Raw genomic sequence first — 17,650 nt, 5'->3', positions numbered from 1 at the left:
GGTCAGTTACTGCATGGCAGAGCCAGGAATCAGACCCTTGTGTTCTGTCTCCCAAGTCTTGCTCAAGGTCCATCATGCAACTGTATACACTGATAGATCAGGGAGTGGCCTCCATGCTACAGCACAGGATGGGCCCAATACTGAAAGGCATCTCCTTCCAGTATCAACTTTGTTTTTGGCAGTTTGTTCCTTAGGTTTGAAAATACTTAAACAGCTTCAAGAGGTTGTGATTAATTCATTTTTTCGAAGAATAATGCTATTAAGGAACAAGAATGAGATGATTCCCGAGCACTTAGCAAAGTTGCCTCGGGCCAGGCACAACGTGGATGAGATGCCTCCAAACTCTTTGGTCCACTTCCATCTGCAGACAGAACCCCAGGGAAGCATGAACATACTTTGGTGTAGAATAGAGACTTGGAAGTTTGCAGTTTGAATGAGGTGAGGTTGGGGACTGCATCACCTCATCTCCAGCTGCTCTGACAAGGCCTTTGTTGCCTGGCACTGGGAAGCACTGGTGCTCAGGGAATGCCATTCTCTGGAATGGAGCTGCAAAATAGTCAAGTTGGTCTCTGGGTTCTGTGACCCAAACTAACGCTCTCTATTCACTATCTATCTCACCATCTTGGAGTGGGACTAAGGAAAAGGTCTTTTGCCTTTTTGTGATCCTTGGTTTCTTCCCTTGCAAATTTGTTCTTTCCCCAAATTGTAGGGAGAATGGGAATGTTCTGGCAATGCAAAACTGTGAGTTCTTCTTTCTTGGGAGTTAAAGAGCTCACCTTGATAAGATGATGTGCCCCATGCAGTCTACTCATTCAGTGCAATCCGTATCAAAACACTGGTAGTGTTTTTCACAGAACTAGAACAAAATTGGTGTGGAACCACAGAAGAAGCTGGGTAACCAAAGCAAGCTTAAAAGAAAGGCAAACCTGGAGGCATCACAATTCTAGATTTCAAGTTATATACAAAGCTGTAGTAACCAAAACAGTATGGTGCTGGCACAAAAACAGGCACGTAAATCAATGGAACAGAAGAAAGAGTCCAGGAATAAACCCATGCAATATAGTCAGTTAATCTACGACAAAGGAAACAAGAACAATGGGGAAAAGTCAATCTCTTAAACAAATGGACAGCAACATGCAAAAGAATGAAATTGGACCACTTTCTTTTATCAGACACAAACATAAACTCAAAATGGATTAAAAACATAAATGTAAGACCTGAAATCATAAAAATTCTAGAAGAAAATATAGGCAGTAAACTCATGGACATTGACCCTAGCAACACTTTTGTGGATCTGACTCCAAAGGCAAGGGAAACAAAAGCAAAAATAAACAATTGTGACTACAGCAAAATAAAGAGCTTCCACACAGCAAAGGAAACCATCAGAAAACAAAAAGGCAATCTACTGAATGGGAGAAGATATTTTTAAGTGATGTATCTGGTACGGGGCTAATATTCAGAATATTTAAAGAACTCATACAACTCAATACCAAACCCCCCCCCCCAATAATCTGATTTGAGCAGAGAACCTGAATAGGCATTTTCCCAAAGAAGACATACAAGGCATACATGGCCAACAGACACATGAAAAGATGCTCAACATCACTCATCATCAGGGAAACACAAATCAAAATCACAATGAGATACTACCTCAGACCAGTGAGAACAGAGTGCTGGTGAGGTGCTGGCAAGGATGCAGAGAAAGGGGAACCCGCTTGCACAGTTGGTGGGAATGCAAACTGGTGCAGCCACTCTGGAAACAGCATGGAGATTCCTCAGAAAACTAAAGCTAGAGCTATCCGATGATCCAGTAATTCTACTTTTAGGTATTTACCTACAGAAAATGAAAACACTAATTTGAAAAGATATATATGCCCTTCTGTATATTTCAGCTCCAGTTACAATAGCCAAATAATGGAAGGGACCCAAGTGTCCATCCATAAATGAATAAAGAAGATGTAGTGTACACACGTGCGCATGCACACACACACACACAGTGGAATACTACTCAGCCATACAAAGGGTGAACTCTTGCCATGTGCAACAACATGGATGGACCTGGAAGGTATCATGCTAAGTTGAAATAATTCGGATGGAGAAAGACAAATGCCACATGATTTCACTTATAGGTGGAATCTAAAAAAAAGGAATAAACAAAAGGCAGAAACAGATCCATAAGTACAGAGAAAAAACTGATGGTTGCAGGAGAGGAGGTAGAGGGGATTAAGAGGCACAAGCTTCTAGCTATAAAATAAGTAAGTCATGGGGCATCTCGGTGGCTCAGCGGGTTAAAGTCTCTGTCTTCGGCTCGGGTCATGATCCCAGGGTCCTGGGACCCAGCCCCGAATCGGGCTCTCTGCTCAGCGGGGAGCCTGTTTCCACCTCTCTCTCTCTGCCTGCCTCTCAGCCTACTTGTGATCTCTGTCTGTCAAATAAATAAAATCTTTTAAAAATATAAATAAATAAGTCATGAAGGTGAAAACTACAGCCTAGGGAATATAATCATTAATATTGTAATAACTTTGTAGGGTGACTGATGGTGACTACACTTATCGTGACAAGCACTGCCTAATGTATATAATTGTCAAGTCACTATATAATACATCTGGAACTAATATCATATGTTAAATATATTTTGACTTAAAAGAAGAAAATCTAGGCTTGTCTAACTCTAAACAAAACAAAACAAAACAAAAAAGATGGAGAAATGCCAGGGAATGTTCTGAGGCCAGTTTGTATCCTCAGCTGGGTGGTCTGTGTCTTTGCCAATAACTTACCTCACTTCCCTCCCCTGGTCATTTTTTTTTTTAAGTTTATTTATTTTTAGGACTCTCTATACCCAATGTGGGGCCCAACCCCAGGACCAAGAATCATGTACTCTTCTGATTAGTCAGCCAGACATCCATCCCTGGTCATTTTTAAACCTGAATTTTACAGAACTCAACAAACTAATTCATTAACAAGGAGTAAATACATTGAACTCTAACGATGAGACACAGGAAGAAAACTTCCAGGAGCACTACTGAGGAAGATTAAATCAGTCTTCCACTGTCAGGAATAGAAATGGAGATTTTCCCTTCCAAGACACTTGGAAAATATCTCTCATTATTTTCATCTTGTGGTTCACATAGATGTTGAAGTGAATGGATCCAAATTCAGAAATTTCATGAGAAAAAAAAGGAAGCACGAGATTCGGCTGTCTCACTGCATTGGTTCTCTTCTAAGTTATAGCAAGTTTTCCTTTCATTCAGTCAAAAAAGGATTTATTGAGCACTTACTATGTGTCAGACTCTGGGATAGGCTCTGGGCGTGCAATGGTGAACGGGATGAAAGACCCGTTCTCATGAAGTTCACATTCTAAGGAGGAAAGCAGACCGTGAACAACTACATTTATAATGTCAGGTAGTGGTAAGTGCTGAAGAAAAATAAAGCAGGATGAGAAGAGAGAGAGCCGTGGGGGTCAGGTGGTGGGTAGATGATGCCAGTGCTTGTCCGCACACATACCCAGACGGGGTAGAGCTGCACCTCTCCATCCTCTCTGTCTGGCCGGTGACCAGCTCCTCAGGTGACCAGTCACTTGGACCAGGAAGACGCGCTGGGGTTAACAGCACTGTCTCCTGCTATAGAGAGAGTGGAGTTACCTCATCTACTCCAGGATGGAACCCTCTTCCTGGCTCTCCTTGGCACAGTGTCCTCCCACCTGGGTTAATAAGCCACCAAACGCTGAATCCGACAGACCTGAGAGGGCCGGGATTCCCTCTACTGGAAGAGTACACAGAACACTTGCTGTGAGTTCTAGAACAGCCAGAGGACTATGGTTTTTGTATTTCTAGTGATGAGGAAGGCAGAGAAAACATAAGGTTTTCTTGATCTTCATGCTCTCTGGCCCTGGATCTTGTAGAGAACTTTCTGCCTTTAGATGAAACCAGACCATACGTTATACTTGCCGTTAGGTATCCAACAGTCATTAGCGAGTCTAGCTTTGTGCTGGTCAGGAAAGCAGTCACCAGCTATAGATGGCTATTGGCCATTTGGGATGTGGCTAAAGAGACCCCTGTCGTACATGTAAACTGTATACCAGGGTTTGAAAACAATACAAGAAACGATGTGAAATACTTCCATTTTTTGTACAAAGTTTACATTATTTTAAGTTGATAATATTTTGGATCTATTCTATTAAATAAAATATGTCATAAAGATGGGTATTTGGGGGCCACCTGGGTGGCTCAGTGGGTTAAGCCTCTGCCTTCAGCTCAGGTAGTGATCTCAGGATCCTGGGATCGAGCCCTGCATCAGGCTCTTGCTCAGTGGGGAGTCTGCTTCTCTCTCTCTCTGCCTGCCACTCCCCCTGCTTGTGCTCTCTCTCTCTGACAAATAAACCAATAAAATCTTTTTTTAAAAAACGAACTTCACAGTTTTTTACTTTTTTACGTTTTATTTTTTAAAAATTTCTAAATTTTTTTATTTCTTTATTTGAGAGAGAGAAAGAGAGTGAGAGTTCAGGGTGGTGAGGAGAAGCAGAGGGAGAGAGAGAGTTTCAAGAAGACCCTGAGCCAATCTTGGGCCACGAGCAGGTCTCAATCGCATGACCCTGAGATCACAACCTGTCAGAACCAAAGAGTCAGAAGTTCAACCAACTGAGCCACCCAGGCACCCCAACTTTTTACCTTTTTAATAGGAAAACTAGCAAGTTTAAAGTCATATACGGGCCTATTACATTTCTACTGGATGACACTGGTCTAAATAGATTCACAACTTGTTTCCTTGAACCTGATATAATCAATGTCAGCAGCTCTCGCCTATTTCAGGAAGTTCTTCTTTATATCTACTCTAAAGCCCTGTAGCTGTTATTCAGAAGCCCTGTCCAAGCCTCAGTGGAGATGGCCATGAACTGGTTCCCACCATTCCCACCATCCTTGCGATAAGCTTTCATGCCTCTAAATACAAGTCTTCTTTTTAACCTTTTTTCTTCAGGGCTGAGTAATGCCGATTCTCATCTCTGATGGCAGGGATGGGGAGGAGAGCTCCTTTGGCACGGTGGAATCACCCAGACATTGCACTGCCACATAAGGAAATTCCCAGAATATTCTTCATAGAATGGGTTATTCAGAGCTAGACAAACAGCTCCCTTGAGCCCATGGAAGGTGAAGGGCAGCCAGTTCTATTTCGGGCCTTCTCCTCTGGCCCTGTCAGATATGCTGAGCACAGGAATGAAGTTGTTTTCTAGAATTCTCCTGTCCGGCAAGGGTCCCAGGAAGTCTGTGCCAATTTTGAAATTTATCACCCTACCTCTACTCCAAAAATTACCAGACTATGGCAACGTTTTTTATTTGACACTTGGATGATCTTTTCCTATTTTACGGATGGTAAGACCAAGGCACAGAAAATTCTGAAACAAGATGGAACATGGTGTTTTGAACTCAGACAAAGCTTGGTCAAGTATTCCAACTCGGTCATTAGCGGGTGACTCTGAGTGACGTGTTTTAAGTTTTAGAATCTACTGCCTCTCCTGGGAAAATGGGAAGACATGTAATTTGTAGAATTTCTGTGAAATTTAAATGAGAGGCAGAATAGCAAACTGGTTAAGAGCTCCCTGTGCCTCAGTTTACTCCTCTCTAAAGTGGAGATTCTGGTGGGACCTATCTCCTAGTGTTGTGAGATTTAAATGGGGTGATTCTTGGAATGTTCTCAAAACATTGCCTAGCACGTAATGAGAGCTGAGTAAATATTTGTTGTTATTTGGGAACTGTATGTGCAAATACACACAAGTGTGCTTGCACATATGCACACTCCTAGATGCCTCTCCCCTTTGCTCCCATGTTACAGCTGGACTGGTTATCTCTGATATTATTTCTCACACTATTTTTACTTACTTGTCCACCTTCCCACCAGCTCCTAGGCTTTCTGAAGGTGGGTCTTTTTTTTTTTTCCCTGTCTTTTCTCTCTCTTCTTACCCAAAATTAGTTGAACGAATGGGTCAGCAGGACTCCCGTGGATGCAGGAGGAGACATGCCAATATTAACCCATCTACCTAGGTGATGAGACCCTAGAACAACCCATTGAGTTCCCCACCTGAACTTGACGGCAGACTCCGACCAACACCCTGAGCGCTCACTCCAGACCCCGGTCTACTCATTCCCCTTTCCAATTTGCCAATTCCTCTCACCTGCTGGGCTCCGTGTCAAAATCTGGATACCACAAATGCCCTCAAAGGATCTGACAAGGCTGCCCTGTGCCTCCACCCATGCTCAATGCTTCAGAGAATTCTGCTTTGCCTTTCCTCTGGCCTCAGCACTTCTCCTCCTCCCTCCTGTGTTTACCTGCTTTCCTTCCTGCTTCCGTTTTCCATCATTTTCCTCTCTCTCCTCCCCGAGGCTTTGGGCCGGCTCTCAGCTCCCCTGGCCATGACCTCCAGAGAAGTCATGGATTATTCACCAGGAGCCATGTATGATAGCTTGGGTCCACATTCAGTGAACATCCAGGCAGAATGGTGGTGGACGAAGGGGAACCACCTGGCGAAACCTTGACCTTTGGCCTGGAATGAGGGCAAGATACAAGAGCGTGGAGGCCTGTGTGAGGTTCTGTCCTGAGACCTTCGGAGACTGTCGCTTGAGATTACCATGAGAGGGGGGACTCTATGAATGGCCACCGAAACCACGAATTATCATAATAAATTGGAAGAAGCAACTGTTTGTGTTGTAAATAAGTAAATGTGTGTGGTTCAGTGAACAGTATACGGAGGAGAGGGCTTGCAAAAGGAAGAGAAACAAAAAGATGAAGGGTTTGGAGCAAGTGAGTCAGCGACAAGTCAAAATGAAAAGGACAGAGGGTCCTAAGGAAGGTAGGAAGTGAGCCTGGGGAAGAAGGGAAGTCTGATTTGTCACCTCAGGGAGCAGCAAGTTGTGGTGAGAGAGTAGATCTTTAAGGCAGGCCCAGGGGAGAGGAATCCTCCATTCCACCCCAACAAGGGCTTTCGAGAACTCCATACTCACTAGTGTATATGGGGGCTGGGTGGGGAAGGTGGTGTTCTTGGGTGCGAGCAGGCTGAGCTGGGGATCACCGTGGAAGAGTCCCCAAGCCCAGGAGGGGGTCTGGATACCATCGCTGTCCCTCAGGTCTCCACGCCCCAGTGCAGCTCAGGAATTTTGGGGGTCTTGCTTCTGCATCTCAGACGGGCCTGTGGACCAGAAGACCTCTGATGATGCTGTAGTCCGCAAGAAGGAGATTGCTCTCCAGAGAGCAGAGCAGAAAGGTGGTGGGCTGGGTGGAAATCCTTCCGATGGGAGGCTACCAGCTTCTGGAGGGGTCTGGATCTGCCAAGGCAGGAGTCTGTGTAAGTTCCCCTTATCTTCCTGCCTTCCAGTAGCTTCCAGGCCAGCAGGGGAGGAGACATTCTCTGAAAAATCCCAGTGGCCTCCTTTTTTCCATTTCCCAACTCTTCATATTAACCATCCAGCTTTCCCCCGGGCCTCTCACAGTGGAGGTGAGAAAACCCAGGCATCAGCAGGTCAGTTGTGGAGATAGAATAATGGAAGAGAAGCAGGACGGGAACACGAGCCCTTGAGCCCAAGCCCCGAGTCCAGTGCCACATATCTACTACCAGGAGGGCGGGGATGCCTGGCTGTGTAGCCCGGAGCGAGCCCCTTCTCCATGGGTCCTGGTTTGCCATCTAAACCCTGCAGCTCCCCCTGCTTGTGCTCTGACAAATAAATACAATTTTTGAAAAATAAACCCTGCCACAGTTCATCTTGTGTCCTCATGGCCCGCCCAGTTCTGACCTGTTAGGACCCTAGGTAAAGGGACCCCCTGATTTCCACCAGGGTTCTTAACCCCCAGTGGGAAGGATGGGCACATTCCCAGAGCTGTCACTCCCCGGGAGTACTCAAGTGAGTCTCCTTCCCCCTGGGCTCTGGTCCCCACCTAGTCCCTACACATATCCTGGAGAGAAGTGTTAAGGAGAAGGACTACTGAAGAGTAGTCAGGACTCAGCTATTGAGCCCTACTGGGTGACTGCCTTCGGCTCAGGTCATGATCCAGGATCCTGGGATTGAGACCCTTGTGGGGCTCCCTGCTCAGCAGGAAGACTGTTCTCCCTCTCCCACTCCCCCTGCTTGTGTTCCCTCACTTGCTCGCTCTGTCCAATAAATAAATAAAATCTCTTAAAAAAGAGAGAGAGAGAGAACCATAGATTTGGAACCAGAAGGAAATTTGAAAACTATCACACGTTATTTACTGTAATTATTTTTTAACATATATTTATTTATTTAGCAGAGAGAGAGAGAAAACAAGCAGGCGAAGCAGCAGGCAGAGAGAGAGGGAGAATCAGGCTCCCATGGAGAACCCTGGGATCATCACCTGAGCCGAAGGCAGATACTTAACCGAATGAGCCACCCAGGTGCCCCTGTAATTGTTTTTGAGAATAAATAACAGCATAACAAATGAGCATAACAAAACAATTGCTTTTTTTTTTTTTAAGATTTTTTATTTATTTATTTGAGAGAGAGACAGTGAGAGAGATCATGAGCGAGGAGAAGGTCAGAGAGAGAAGCAGACTCCCGGTGGAGCTGGGAGCCCGATGTGGGACTCGATCCCGGGACTCCAGGATCATGACCTGAGCCGAAGGCAGTCATCTAACCAACTGAGCCACCCAGGCATCCCAAAACAATTGCCATTTTTAAAGCATACAGTTCAGTGGCATTTTGTTCATTCACGATGTCATGTAATCACTTCTGTCTAGTTTGAAAATATTTCCCCCACCCTAAAAGAAAACCCTGTACTCACTGAGCAGTCAGTCCCCGCTCGCCTCTCCCCCAGCACCTGGCAACCACCAATCCACCTACTGTCTCTATGGATTCGCCTTTTCTAGATGTTTCATAGAAATAAAATCAGCGTCATTTAAAGAAAAAAATATTTATTTGAGAGAGTGAGAGAGAGCAGGTGCGAGCAGGGTGGGGAGGGGTGGGGAGGGACACAGGCAGAGGGAGACACAGGCCCCCCGCTGAGCAGGGAGCCCAATGTGGGGCTTGATCCAAGGATCCTGGGATCATGACCTGAGCTGAAGGCAGATGCTTAGCCAACGGAGCCACCCAGGCACCCCTCAACGCTATATTTTCAAGGTTCATCCATATCGTAGCACGTGTCAGTCCTTCCTGCCTCTTTGTGACTGAATAATATCCCTCCCACCCCCCACCCCCACTGTCTGTAGTCTATGAATAACTACTGGCTGATGGCTTCATTTACGGAGCGCCTACGCTGAGCCAGACACTTCCCGGGTACTTCACTTACATTATTTTCTTTATTCCACCCATTTCTACCCTAGTGGCTCCTACCACGCCGATGAGGAAGCTGAAAGGCAGAGAGAGCCGATGCCCTTCCCAAAGGTTGTATAGCTGGTTAGCAGCCAAACCAGGGCTAGAACCCCTGGTGGGGTTTGAGCTCCCAGGTACCTAGGGGGCTGGAGAAAAGTGGGCAAGAGGGCAGTGGCCAGAAGCCCAGGAGAAGCCACAGTGAAGAAGATTACCAACTTGGGGTGATCTCGGGGTGATCACAATGAAGAAGATCACCAACTCGGACAGGGACACACGGAGGCCTGCATCACACGCATTCTCCCCTTCCAGCCACCTCCCTGCTGCCCCTTCTCCTGGGCCACCCACACCAAATCTTCACCCCAGCTTGGGGGGCAGCCCTTTTCTGACCAACAGGATTTGCCTTCCTGCACTTCAGGCTCCTTATCTCTGACCTCCCACCACCAAAGCTGGGCCAGCTGGGGTCACCTGCCACGCAGGCCCAAGGCTCTTACATCATGCTCTGAGGTGACCACCATTTTACTTTCAATCTCTACTTTGCCCTCCTCCTATCCCTCCGCAGAGCGCTGGCCAGCCGTCCTCAGCCCTGACTTTTCCACCTTCTAGCACCAGCCTTGGCCTGACCTCCACTCCCAGACCCTGTGTGGGAACCACAATCCGGCAGAGTTGCTTCTGGTCTTTGTTCAGACATCCTATGTTCTAGGGAGGTGGGGAATCGAGGTTATTTTGCCTCAGAAGCTTCCTGTACCCCTGAACAATCCCAGTTATGTTGCAAATGGGTTATGGGAGTCAAGGTAAGTTCTTAGCCACGTTGCTTACTATGCCTCGTTTCCCACCCCAACAAGTGCACACGCACGCACGTGTGCACACACACACACACACACACACACACACACACACAATTCTTCCTCCCCACTCCTCATTCTGTCCCTAAAAACTTGATCTCCCTCTGCTGTCCCTGCTCTACCTGACTCAATCCTCCCTTTTGCTATGAGAGAGTCCTCCAAGGAAGACAGAGATTAATTTAGGGTTTCAGTAGAGTTTCCACGAGCCTGGGGGACAGAGGTGGCTTGCAGTTGGAGGGATGGTGGTGAGGCTCTGAACCAGTCCTCCACCACCCCAAAGGCTTCTTGCTGAAGGTACACTGGTAGAGGACACTGTTGCCCCACACGGTCCTCGCCCAGCTGGAGGCTCTTTAGATCTGTCCGGGTTTTCTCTTCGTCTTCCTTGCTTCTTTCCTGGTTTTATCAGGTGGTGCCTTGGAGAGATGACAGAGGGGCAAGGCAATCCGGTTCTCTATCAGCGTTTGATACCTCCTCACAAGGTCCTGGCTCAGGGGCGCACTGGGCAGCAAGGCCAGTTTTAGCGCTTTTTCCTGGTAATGAGGCAGAGGGTTCGGGCAGGGCCAGCCCCTGGCAAGATCACTGGGAAGTGGGTTGGGCAGGAGCTGGAGGCGTCGGGGTTCAAACCTTCCACCAGCTGAGATGTGCTGGTACCTGTCGGGGGAAAGAGGTGTGCAGAGGACAGAGAGGTCAAAGAAGAGGGGCAGGCACTGGTGGGAGGAGTAAGAAGGGAAACACGATGCTCTTCTCATAGCTTAATAAACGCTTATGTTCACAATGCTACAAAGGTAAGCCCTCCCGATTTATAATTCTTCGTGATCTTCTCAAAAGAAAATTTTTTGAAAAGCCATCGTATTAAACACCAAACAGTGCTTAAAAGTTCTATAGACTTGGGGCACCTGGCTGGCTGTCAGTAGAGCACCCCACTCTTGATCTCAGGGTGGCAAATTCAAGCCTCATGTTGGGTGTAGAGATGACTTTAAAAAAATTCCATAGGGGACGCCTGGGTGGCTCAGTTGGTTGAGCAGCTGCCTTCGGCTCAGGTCATGATCCCAGTGTCCTGGGATCCTTGCTCAGCAGGGAGCCTGCTTCTTCTTCTGCCTCTGCCTGCCATTCTGTCTGCCTGTGCTCGCTCTCTCCCTCTATCTCTCTGATAAATAAATAAAATCTTTAAAAAAAAATTCCGTAGGCTTTTTAAAAAATCAGAATTATTTCAAATTACGATAATGATGAAATGCCAACCAAGCAAGGTCCCAAACTAATATTGTTCAAAATAAGAAAGGATCATCACTGGGATCCTGCTGTTTTATTTTATTGTTTTTTTTAGAGAGAGAGTGAGAATGAGTGCAAGCGAGGGGAGGGTCACAGGGAGAGGGAGAGGATCCCAAGCAGACTCCGCGCTCGGTGTGAAACCCAGTGTGGGGCCAGATCTCACAAGCCCGAGATCATGACCTGAATGAAAACCGAGAGCCAGACATTAACTGACTGAACCACCCAGGTGCCCCAAGTAGGGGGAACCTGTATATTCTGATAGTGGTAAAGGCTGACCAACTGTCGTCATTCACGTCAGTGCCATAAGAAAATAACGCGTTTATGTTCTGCAAGTATATTTGTCATGCACATCTTGAGACTGAGGTATAAAGCCATGTTTAGCTAACATTTTTCTATTACTCTAACATAAGCTAGGGAGTGAGCTGGTGGGAGGGAATCCCCTCTGTCTCTCTCTCTCTCTCTCTCTCTCTCTCTCTCTTTTTTTAAAGATTTTATTTATTTATTTATTTGACAGGCAGAGATCACAAGTAGGCAGAGAGGCAGGCAGAGAGAGGAGGAAGCAGGCTCCCTGCTGAGCAGAGAGCCCAATGTGGGGCTCGATCCCAGAACCCTGGGATCATGACCTGAGCCAAAGGCAGAGGCTTTAACCCACTGAGCCACCCAGGCACCCCTGTCTCTCTTTCTTATTGGATATTGGTCTATGCCAGAGAGCATGCACACCGTGTGAGTGTTTGGCGTCAGGATGGTGAAATTATGTTGCTTAGATGGTCAATCTCCTATTCCTCTTCTTTTAAATTTATTTTTCAGAGAGGAGAGGGTGAGCATAAAGCAGAGAGAGCGGCAGGCAGCGACGGAGAAGCAGATTCCCCACTGAGTCTAAGGGTCTGCCTTAGGCTCAGGTCATGATCTCAGGGTCCTAGAATCGAGTCCCGCACCAGGCTCCCTGCTCAGCGGGGAGTCTGCTTCTTTCCCCACCCTGCTCCCGCTAGGGCTCTCTCTGTCTCTCTTCCTCAAATAAATAAAATCTTTAAAAAGTAAAATAAAATAGGGGCGCCTGGGTGGCTCAGTGGGTTAAGCCGCTGCCTTCGGCTCAGGTCATGATCTCAGGGTCCTGGGATCGAGTCCCGCATCAAGCTCTCTGCTCAGTAGGGAGCCTGCTTCCCTATCTCTCTCTCTCTGCCTGCCTCTCCAACTACTTGTGATTTCTCTCTGTCAAATTAATAAATAAAACCTTTAAAAAATAATAAAATAAAATAAAATAAACAACAGCGGTTGAATGGTGGCAAATTTCTTGTGCTTCAACATACTTTGCAGCTCATCCAGCTGATGCTTGCTGTCTTTGGTTTATAGCAGACATACTCAGGCCTGGCTGCACATTAGACTTACTCCCAGGGAGCTTTTTAAAATCCCTGTGCTCAGGCTGCCCCTCCACCCAGGCCAAGTAAGTTAGGATCTCATGGGTGGGGTTCCAACCGCAACGTTTTCTTTAAGAGGCCCAGGTGATTGTAATGTGCTATCAGAATTGAGAACAACTGGGTTTATGTATCAGTGTTCTATTTCTCAGCAATGTTGTGGGCGTCTTAAAGCTTAGACCTGTCTGAAGTCTTTTCTGGGTCTCTCACGCTCAAAATGTGCCCTCTTGCTGATCTAGAGACTTTTTTTTTTTTAAGATTTATTTGAGAGAGAGTAAGAGAGAAAAAGCATGAACAGGGAGAGGGGCAGAGAGAGAGGAAGAGAGAATCTACAACCAGATGTCATGCTGAGCACAGAGCCTGACAGGCGGCTGGACATGGGGCTTGGCCCAGGACCCTGAGATCGCAACAGAGCTGAAACCCAGAATTGGCCATTTAACTGACCCAGCCAGCCAGGCACATCTAGTGACATTTTATTTTATTTTTTTAAAAGATGTTATTTATTTGTCAGAGAGAGAGAGCATAAGCAGGCAAAATGGCAGGCAGAAGCAGAAAGAGAAGTAAGCTCCCCCCTGAGCAAGGAGCCCGATGTGGGACTCGATTCCAGGACCCTGGGATCATGACCTGGGATCATGACCTGAACTGAACGCAGCAGCTTAACCAACTGAGCCACCCAGGCGTCCCTCCAGTGACATTTTAAAATGTATTTTAACCCCTTACAGAACCGCTCAAAAGGAACAACAGGACGGGATGGGCCCTTGCTCTCACCATTCTGTCTTGTTTCCACCTGGTGAACTTGTACACATTCTTCAAGTTTCAGCTCAAGGACCATGTCCTCCGTGAACAGCAAAACCTTGCCTGGGTCTCCTTCCTTCCTGGCTCCAGGGACTGGGCCTCCAGCAGCAAACAGAGGGAAACAAGGATCCTCCTCTCACGGGGATGATGGACTAATGACACGACTTACTGAGCCCCCTCTCTATGCCAGACACCATGCCTTTGCATCTTCCAACAACCCTGCAAGGTACCAGGTACATCTCCAGTACATACTGGGGAAAGTGAGGCACAGAGAAAGTCAAGGTGGTGTGGCAAGTTTGGGATTGAGCTGAGTAGATTGCTACCTAGATCTGGGTGGCTTCTAAGTCCTCACACACACTCACTGAATGCCTGGCATTGCACTCAGCTCTCTTTGTGGATAACTGTGTTTCTCTTACGCCGTCTTTATGAAACGTTATCTCACATCAGAAGTAGCGGTGAACATGTCCCATTCCCCAGTCGGGCCAGAGTGCAAGTGGTTGGGAATGCAGATCTGGCTCTGAGCTGTCTAGGATTGAATCCCAGCTCCCCCACTTTACTAGCTGTATGAATTTGGGTGAGATAAGTGACTTCTGCTTCAGATGCCCATCTGTAAAATGGGGTTGTTAGTAATAGCTTCGATTCGGGGTCGTGGGAGGTTATAAATAGTATAGCTCAACTTATTACAACACCTGGCACTGTCATTTCACTGAAATTTATTTTTATTGTTAGTTTTGCGGGGAGTGATCTAAGTCTCAGCACCTTTGTATGTCCTAGTGTTAGTTAGCACATACTAGCAATCAACAGTCCGTCCCGCAAGGGCTGCGGACAGAAGCCAAAATGGTTGACATTTTTTGAAAGGATTAAAAATCTCCACAGCCTCCCCTCCAACCCCTCACTGCTTCTGTTAATGCCCTTGGCATTGGAATTTGAGATACTCTATCCTTATTCCCCGCCCCCTTTCCTGCCTTATCCCCTTGGGGACTCTGTACAGGAGATAATGGTGCTGAGTTCCCAGTTCCCACGGTGGGCAGCGGGGCGGGGGGGGCTGCCGGGCACTCCATTAACCCCTTCCACACTCCTGTCTCCACTCGGACCAGTCAACCCTCCATGCCCTTCTTTGTACCTTTCTGAGGGCTTCCTGCCCGTCCAGCCTTCTCCTGGTACCTGCACAAAGCCTTCCTGCCGGGACGCTCCAGCCCACAGCAACCCCTCCCTCCTCTGCATTTCTGTAATAACATCTTGTTTTTTGTGTAGTGCTTTCTTAGCTCCGTTAACCCATTTTATCTTCTCCCATCGAGGCAGATGTGGTGTTTACGGCCCCCATTTTATCAGTGATGGAATTGGGGCTGGAAAAACTAAACACGTTGCCAAGTCTGGACTTCAGTCCAAGACTCTGACGCCAGCTCTCAGCTCTTTCCACTAGTAACTGATATTCTTACAAGGCTCACTGTTTCTGTCACACTTTGGACAAGTGGCATGCATGGGCTTGCGTGGTAATCTGCCTTTCCAAGCCTGTGGGTCGGTATCTGCCTTTCCTAAGTTCCCTGGATGATATTTGTCTGTACCCCCAGGGCCTCACAGGGGTTAAGCACCTAGGTGTACTCAGTGCATTCTAGTGAAATGGCTAAGCAACCTCCCCTAGCTGTCCTTCCCTTGCCTCCACACCTTCCAGCTACATTCAGAATGGATGATCAAAGGCGGGAGGGCTAGAGTACTGAGGTAGACATCAGAGACAGGGACCAGAGAGAGAGAGGGTCACCTGAACACGAGTAGGTTAGGTGAGGCCACTCTCACCGCCGCCCACCCTCCCCACCCGGCCCAGGAAGGGGCTCCTCTTACTTCTTGAACTTCTTTGGGGGCAGGATGTTGCCCTTGGTGTCCAGTGGGGGTGCCCTGACTTCACTCCTCAGCTTGAGTCTCTCCAGCTCTCTCAATTCCTGTACCGTCCTGACAATCACCTGGTTCTTCCTGTTCTCATCCACGAAGATAGGAGTACAGTGGATGAAGGTCAGGAAGCTGTTCTGGCCCATCCAGGTGGGTGGGGGGATGGGGGGTTCTGCTGGGGGGCAGCCGTGGGCCATGGAGTCCGTCAGCCAGCGCCACACGTTGCTATCGTAGGGCCTGTCGGGCCTGGTGGGAAAGGTGGCAGGCAAACGGCCCACATCGAGCCACGTGTGAAAGCCCCACGTGTGCTGTGGGGAGTCCTTCCAGGGGTAGATGAGTCGGCGACGCACCTCAGACTTGATTTCCGTGCAGGGCGGCGGCCTCAGCGCCAGCCGGTGTTGGGCCTGCTGGGTGAAGCCGGGACACTCCCAGGACTTGTTGGGGATGAGGAACTCACGTTGAGCCCACGTTTGGGGGGGCAGGAGGGGCTCGCTGGCATGGGCCATCTAGGGAGAGACAAAAGGGAGTCTGGGGGACTACTCTGCTTCTCTCTCCCAGGAGCGGCCGCAGAGACAAGAGGCCGGATTCTCATCAGGAGCCTGGTGGTCTGGCCAAAAACGGTCTTTATTTCTGCCCTGCCTCAGAAGTTCTGTCTGCTCTGTAGGAGTCCCCTGGGTTTCTTATCTTCTGCTCTCCCTCCCACCCTCTCTCCTCAGCCCTTCACTCTTTACCTTACCCGTCCTCTCCACTCTGCCTGCCCGCTCCCACCCTGCCAGCCCCTGCCCAGGACTTGTGCTCCTAACAGGATACACCAGGCCTGAGGAAACTGTGAGGGGGAAATGCCCCTTACCAAGCAACACGGAGAAGGGAAATCCTTCTCCAGAGAATGCAGCCCAGAGGCTCTTCTCTCCCAGACTCGTCCTGCTACTTGTCTGTTGTAGGTGCATCCCTCACTTCTCATCCAGACACAGGCATGTATGGAAAACATCTAGAAGGCTGGTTCCTTCCCTTTCCTGTGTCCCACCTCCCGTGAAATGAACACAGTAGCAGGTGTGCCCTGACACTGTGCTAAACACACCCACAACTCAATTAACCCTCATGATCCTAGAGCAAGTGTCGTTAACTGTCCCATTTCAAGGAGGCAAGAAGCAAGACACAATGTGGGTAAGTAACTCACCCAAGGTTGCCAGGTTGGTGAGTGGCAGAGCTGGGACTTGAGCCATCGACCTGCACTACTCAAAATGCCTCTCCCTCCTTTCCACCCTAGGACTTTATTGATTCCCAAAACTCACCTGTCTCTTGGGCCCACTCCGCTGTCATTTCTCCATGACCACCCCAGGAGGTGGGGCTGGGAGATGTGATAACCAGGCATCTCCTTTTCTCTGGGCTGAGCTCTGTGTTCACAATACCATATGGCTAAGAGAAGAAGATGGTAGGAGAGCTCTGGGCCAGATCAACTGACCAAAAGAAAGTATGGCCCACCCCAGGGCACAGCCCTCAGCCAAGCAGGGTGTGGAGGCTGTGGAGATGGGGCCCCACCTCCTACCTGCAAGAAAGGTTTTTGGACATGGGGTGGATCTTTCTGCCCTCTGGGTTGTCTTTGTGAGCTACTGGCCATTCCTCTTGTGGGGCCAATTGCCAGGAGGAGCCGCTTTGTAAGGAAGACTTTTCCCGGCAGCATTGTTTGCTATTGGGGTTGCTATGGTGATGCTTCCTGGGTGATGACACAGGAGGAGGACTTACCCCTCCACCCCCGTCGGAGAGACTCATCAGTCCCTTGGGCCCTGGCTGCTTTCAGGTGAGACAGGCAGGCGGATAGGACTCCTACATTTTTAGCAAAAGATGGTGACCAGAGGAGCTTCTGGGGAGGGACTTGTCTAGGAGGGCAGGAAGAAAAAAGCAGGGCAGACTGGCTCCCACGTCCTGGATTGGGGTAGAAGTGGTCCTAAGGCACCTATATCTCTGCCCATTCTTCCCTACTGCTCCGGGAGGGGAGGACCCTGCCCCTCTGTAGGCCTTTCCTTACAGGGAGCACTAAAGGGCCAATTAACCATCAGGTTCAGAGGTGCTGAAGAGGCTGGCCATGCAGGACCAGTCCAGGAAATCTGCCAGGTTCTGTGCTAGGAAGGATGTGTGCCTG

The 17,650-nt window shown here is 48.3% G+C and overlaps 1 protein-coding gene across 1 annotated transcript; it reads right to left on the bottom strand.

Annotated features, from left to right (window-relative positions):
* Positions 1-15,461: 15,461 nt before the first annotated feature.
* Positions 15,462-17,128, bottom strand: TEX52 (testis expressed 52). Its single transcript, XM_059404956.1, has 2 exons — positions 17,057-17,128; positions 15,462-16,016 (listed from the first exon to the last, which is right to left on the bottom strand). Exons 1-2 carry the CDS (start codon positions 17,126-17,128, stop codon positions 15,462-15,464), a joined length of 627 nt encoding a protein of 208 aa, XP_059260939.1.
* Positions 17,129-17,650: the final 522 nt, after the last annotated feature.

This window comes from Mustela nigripes, chromosome 6 (genome assembly GCF_022355385.1).
Source record: "Mustela nigripes isolate SB6536 chromosome 6, MUSNIG.SB6536, whole genome shotgun sequence".
NCBI classification, from domain to species: domain Eukaryota; kingdom Metazoa; phylum Chordata; class Mammalia; order Carnivora; family Mustelidae; genus Mustela; species Mustela nigripes.
This window is presented reverse-complemented; position numbering and strand designations above follow the sequence as displayed.

What these genes read in the sequence shown, in the direction of transcription:
- TEX52 (XM_059404956.1), bottom strand. Translation starts at nt 17,128, where the DNA reads ATGGCCAGTAGCTCACAAAGACAACCCAGAGGGCAGAAAGATCCACCC. An exon ending in TCCAAAAACCTTTCTTGCAG is followed by an intron (nt 16,017 to 17,056) that starts GTAGGAGGTGGG and finishes GTCTCTCCCTAG; the next exon opens with ATGGCCCATGCCAGCGAGCC.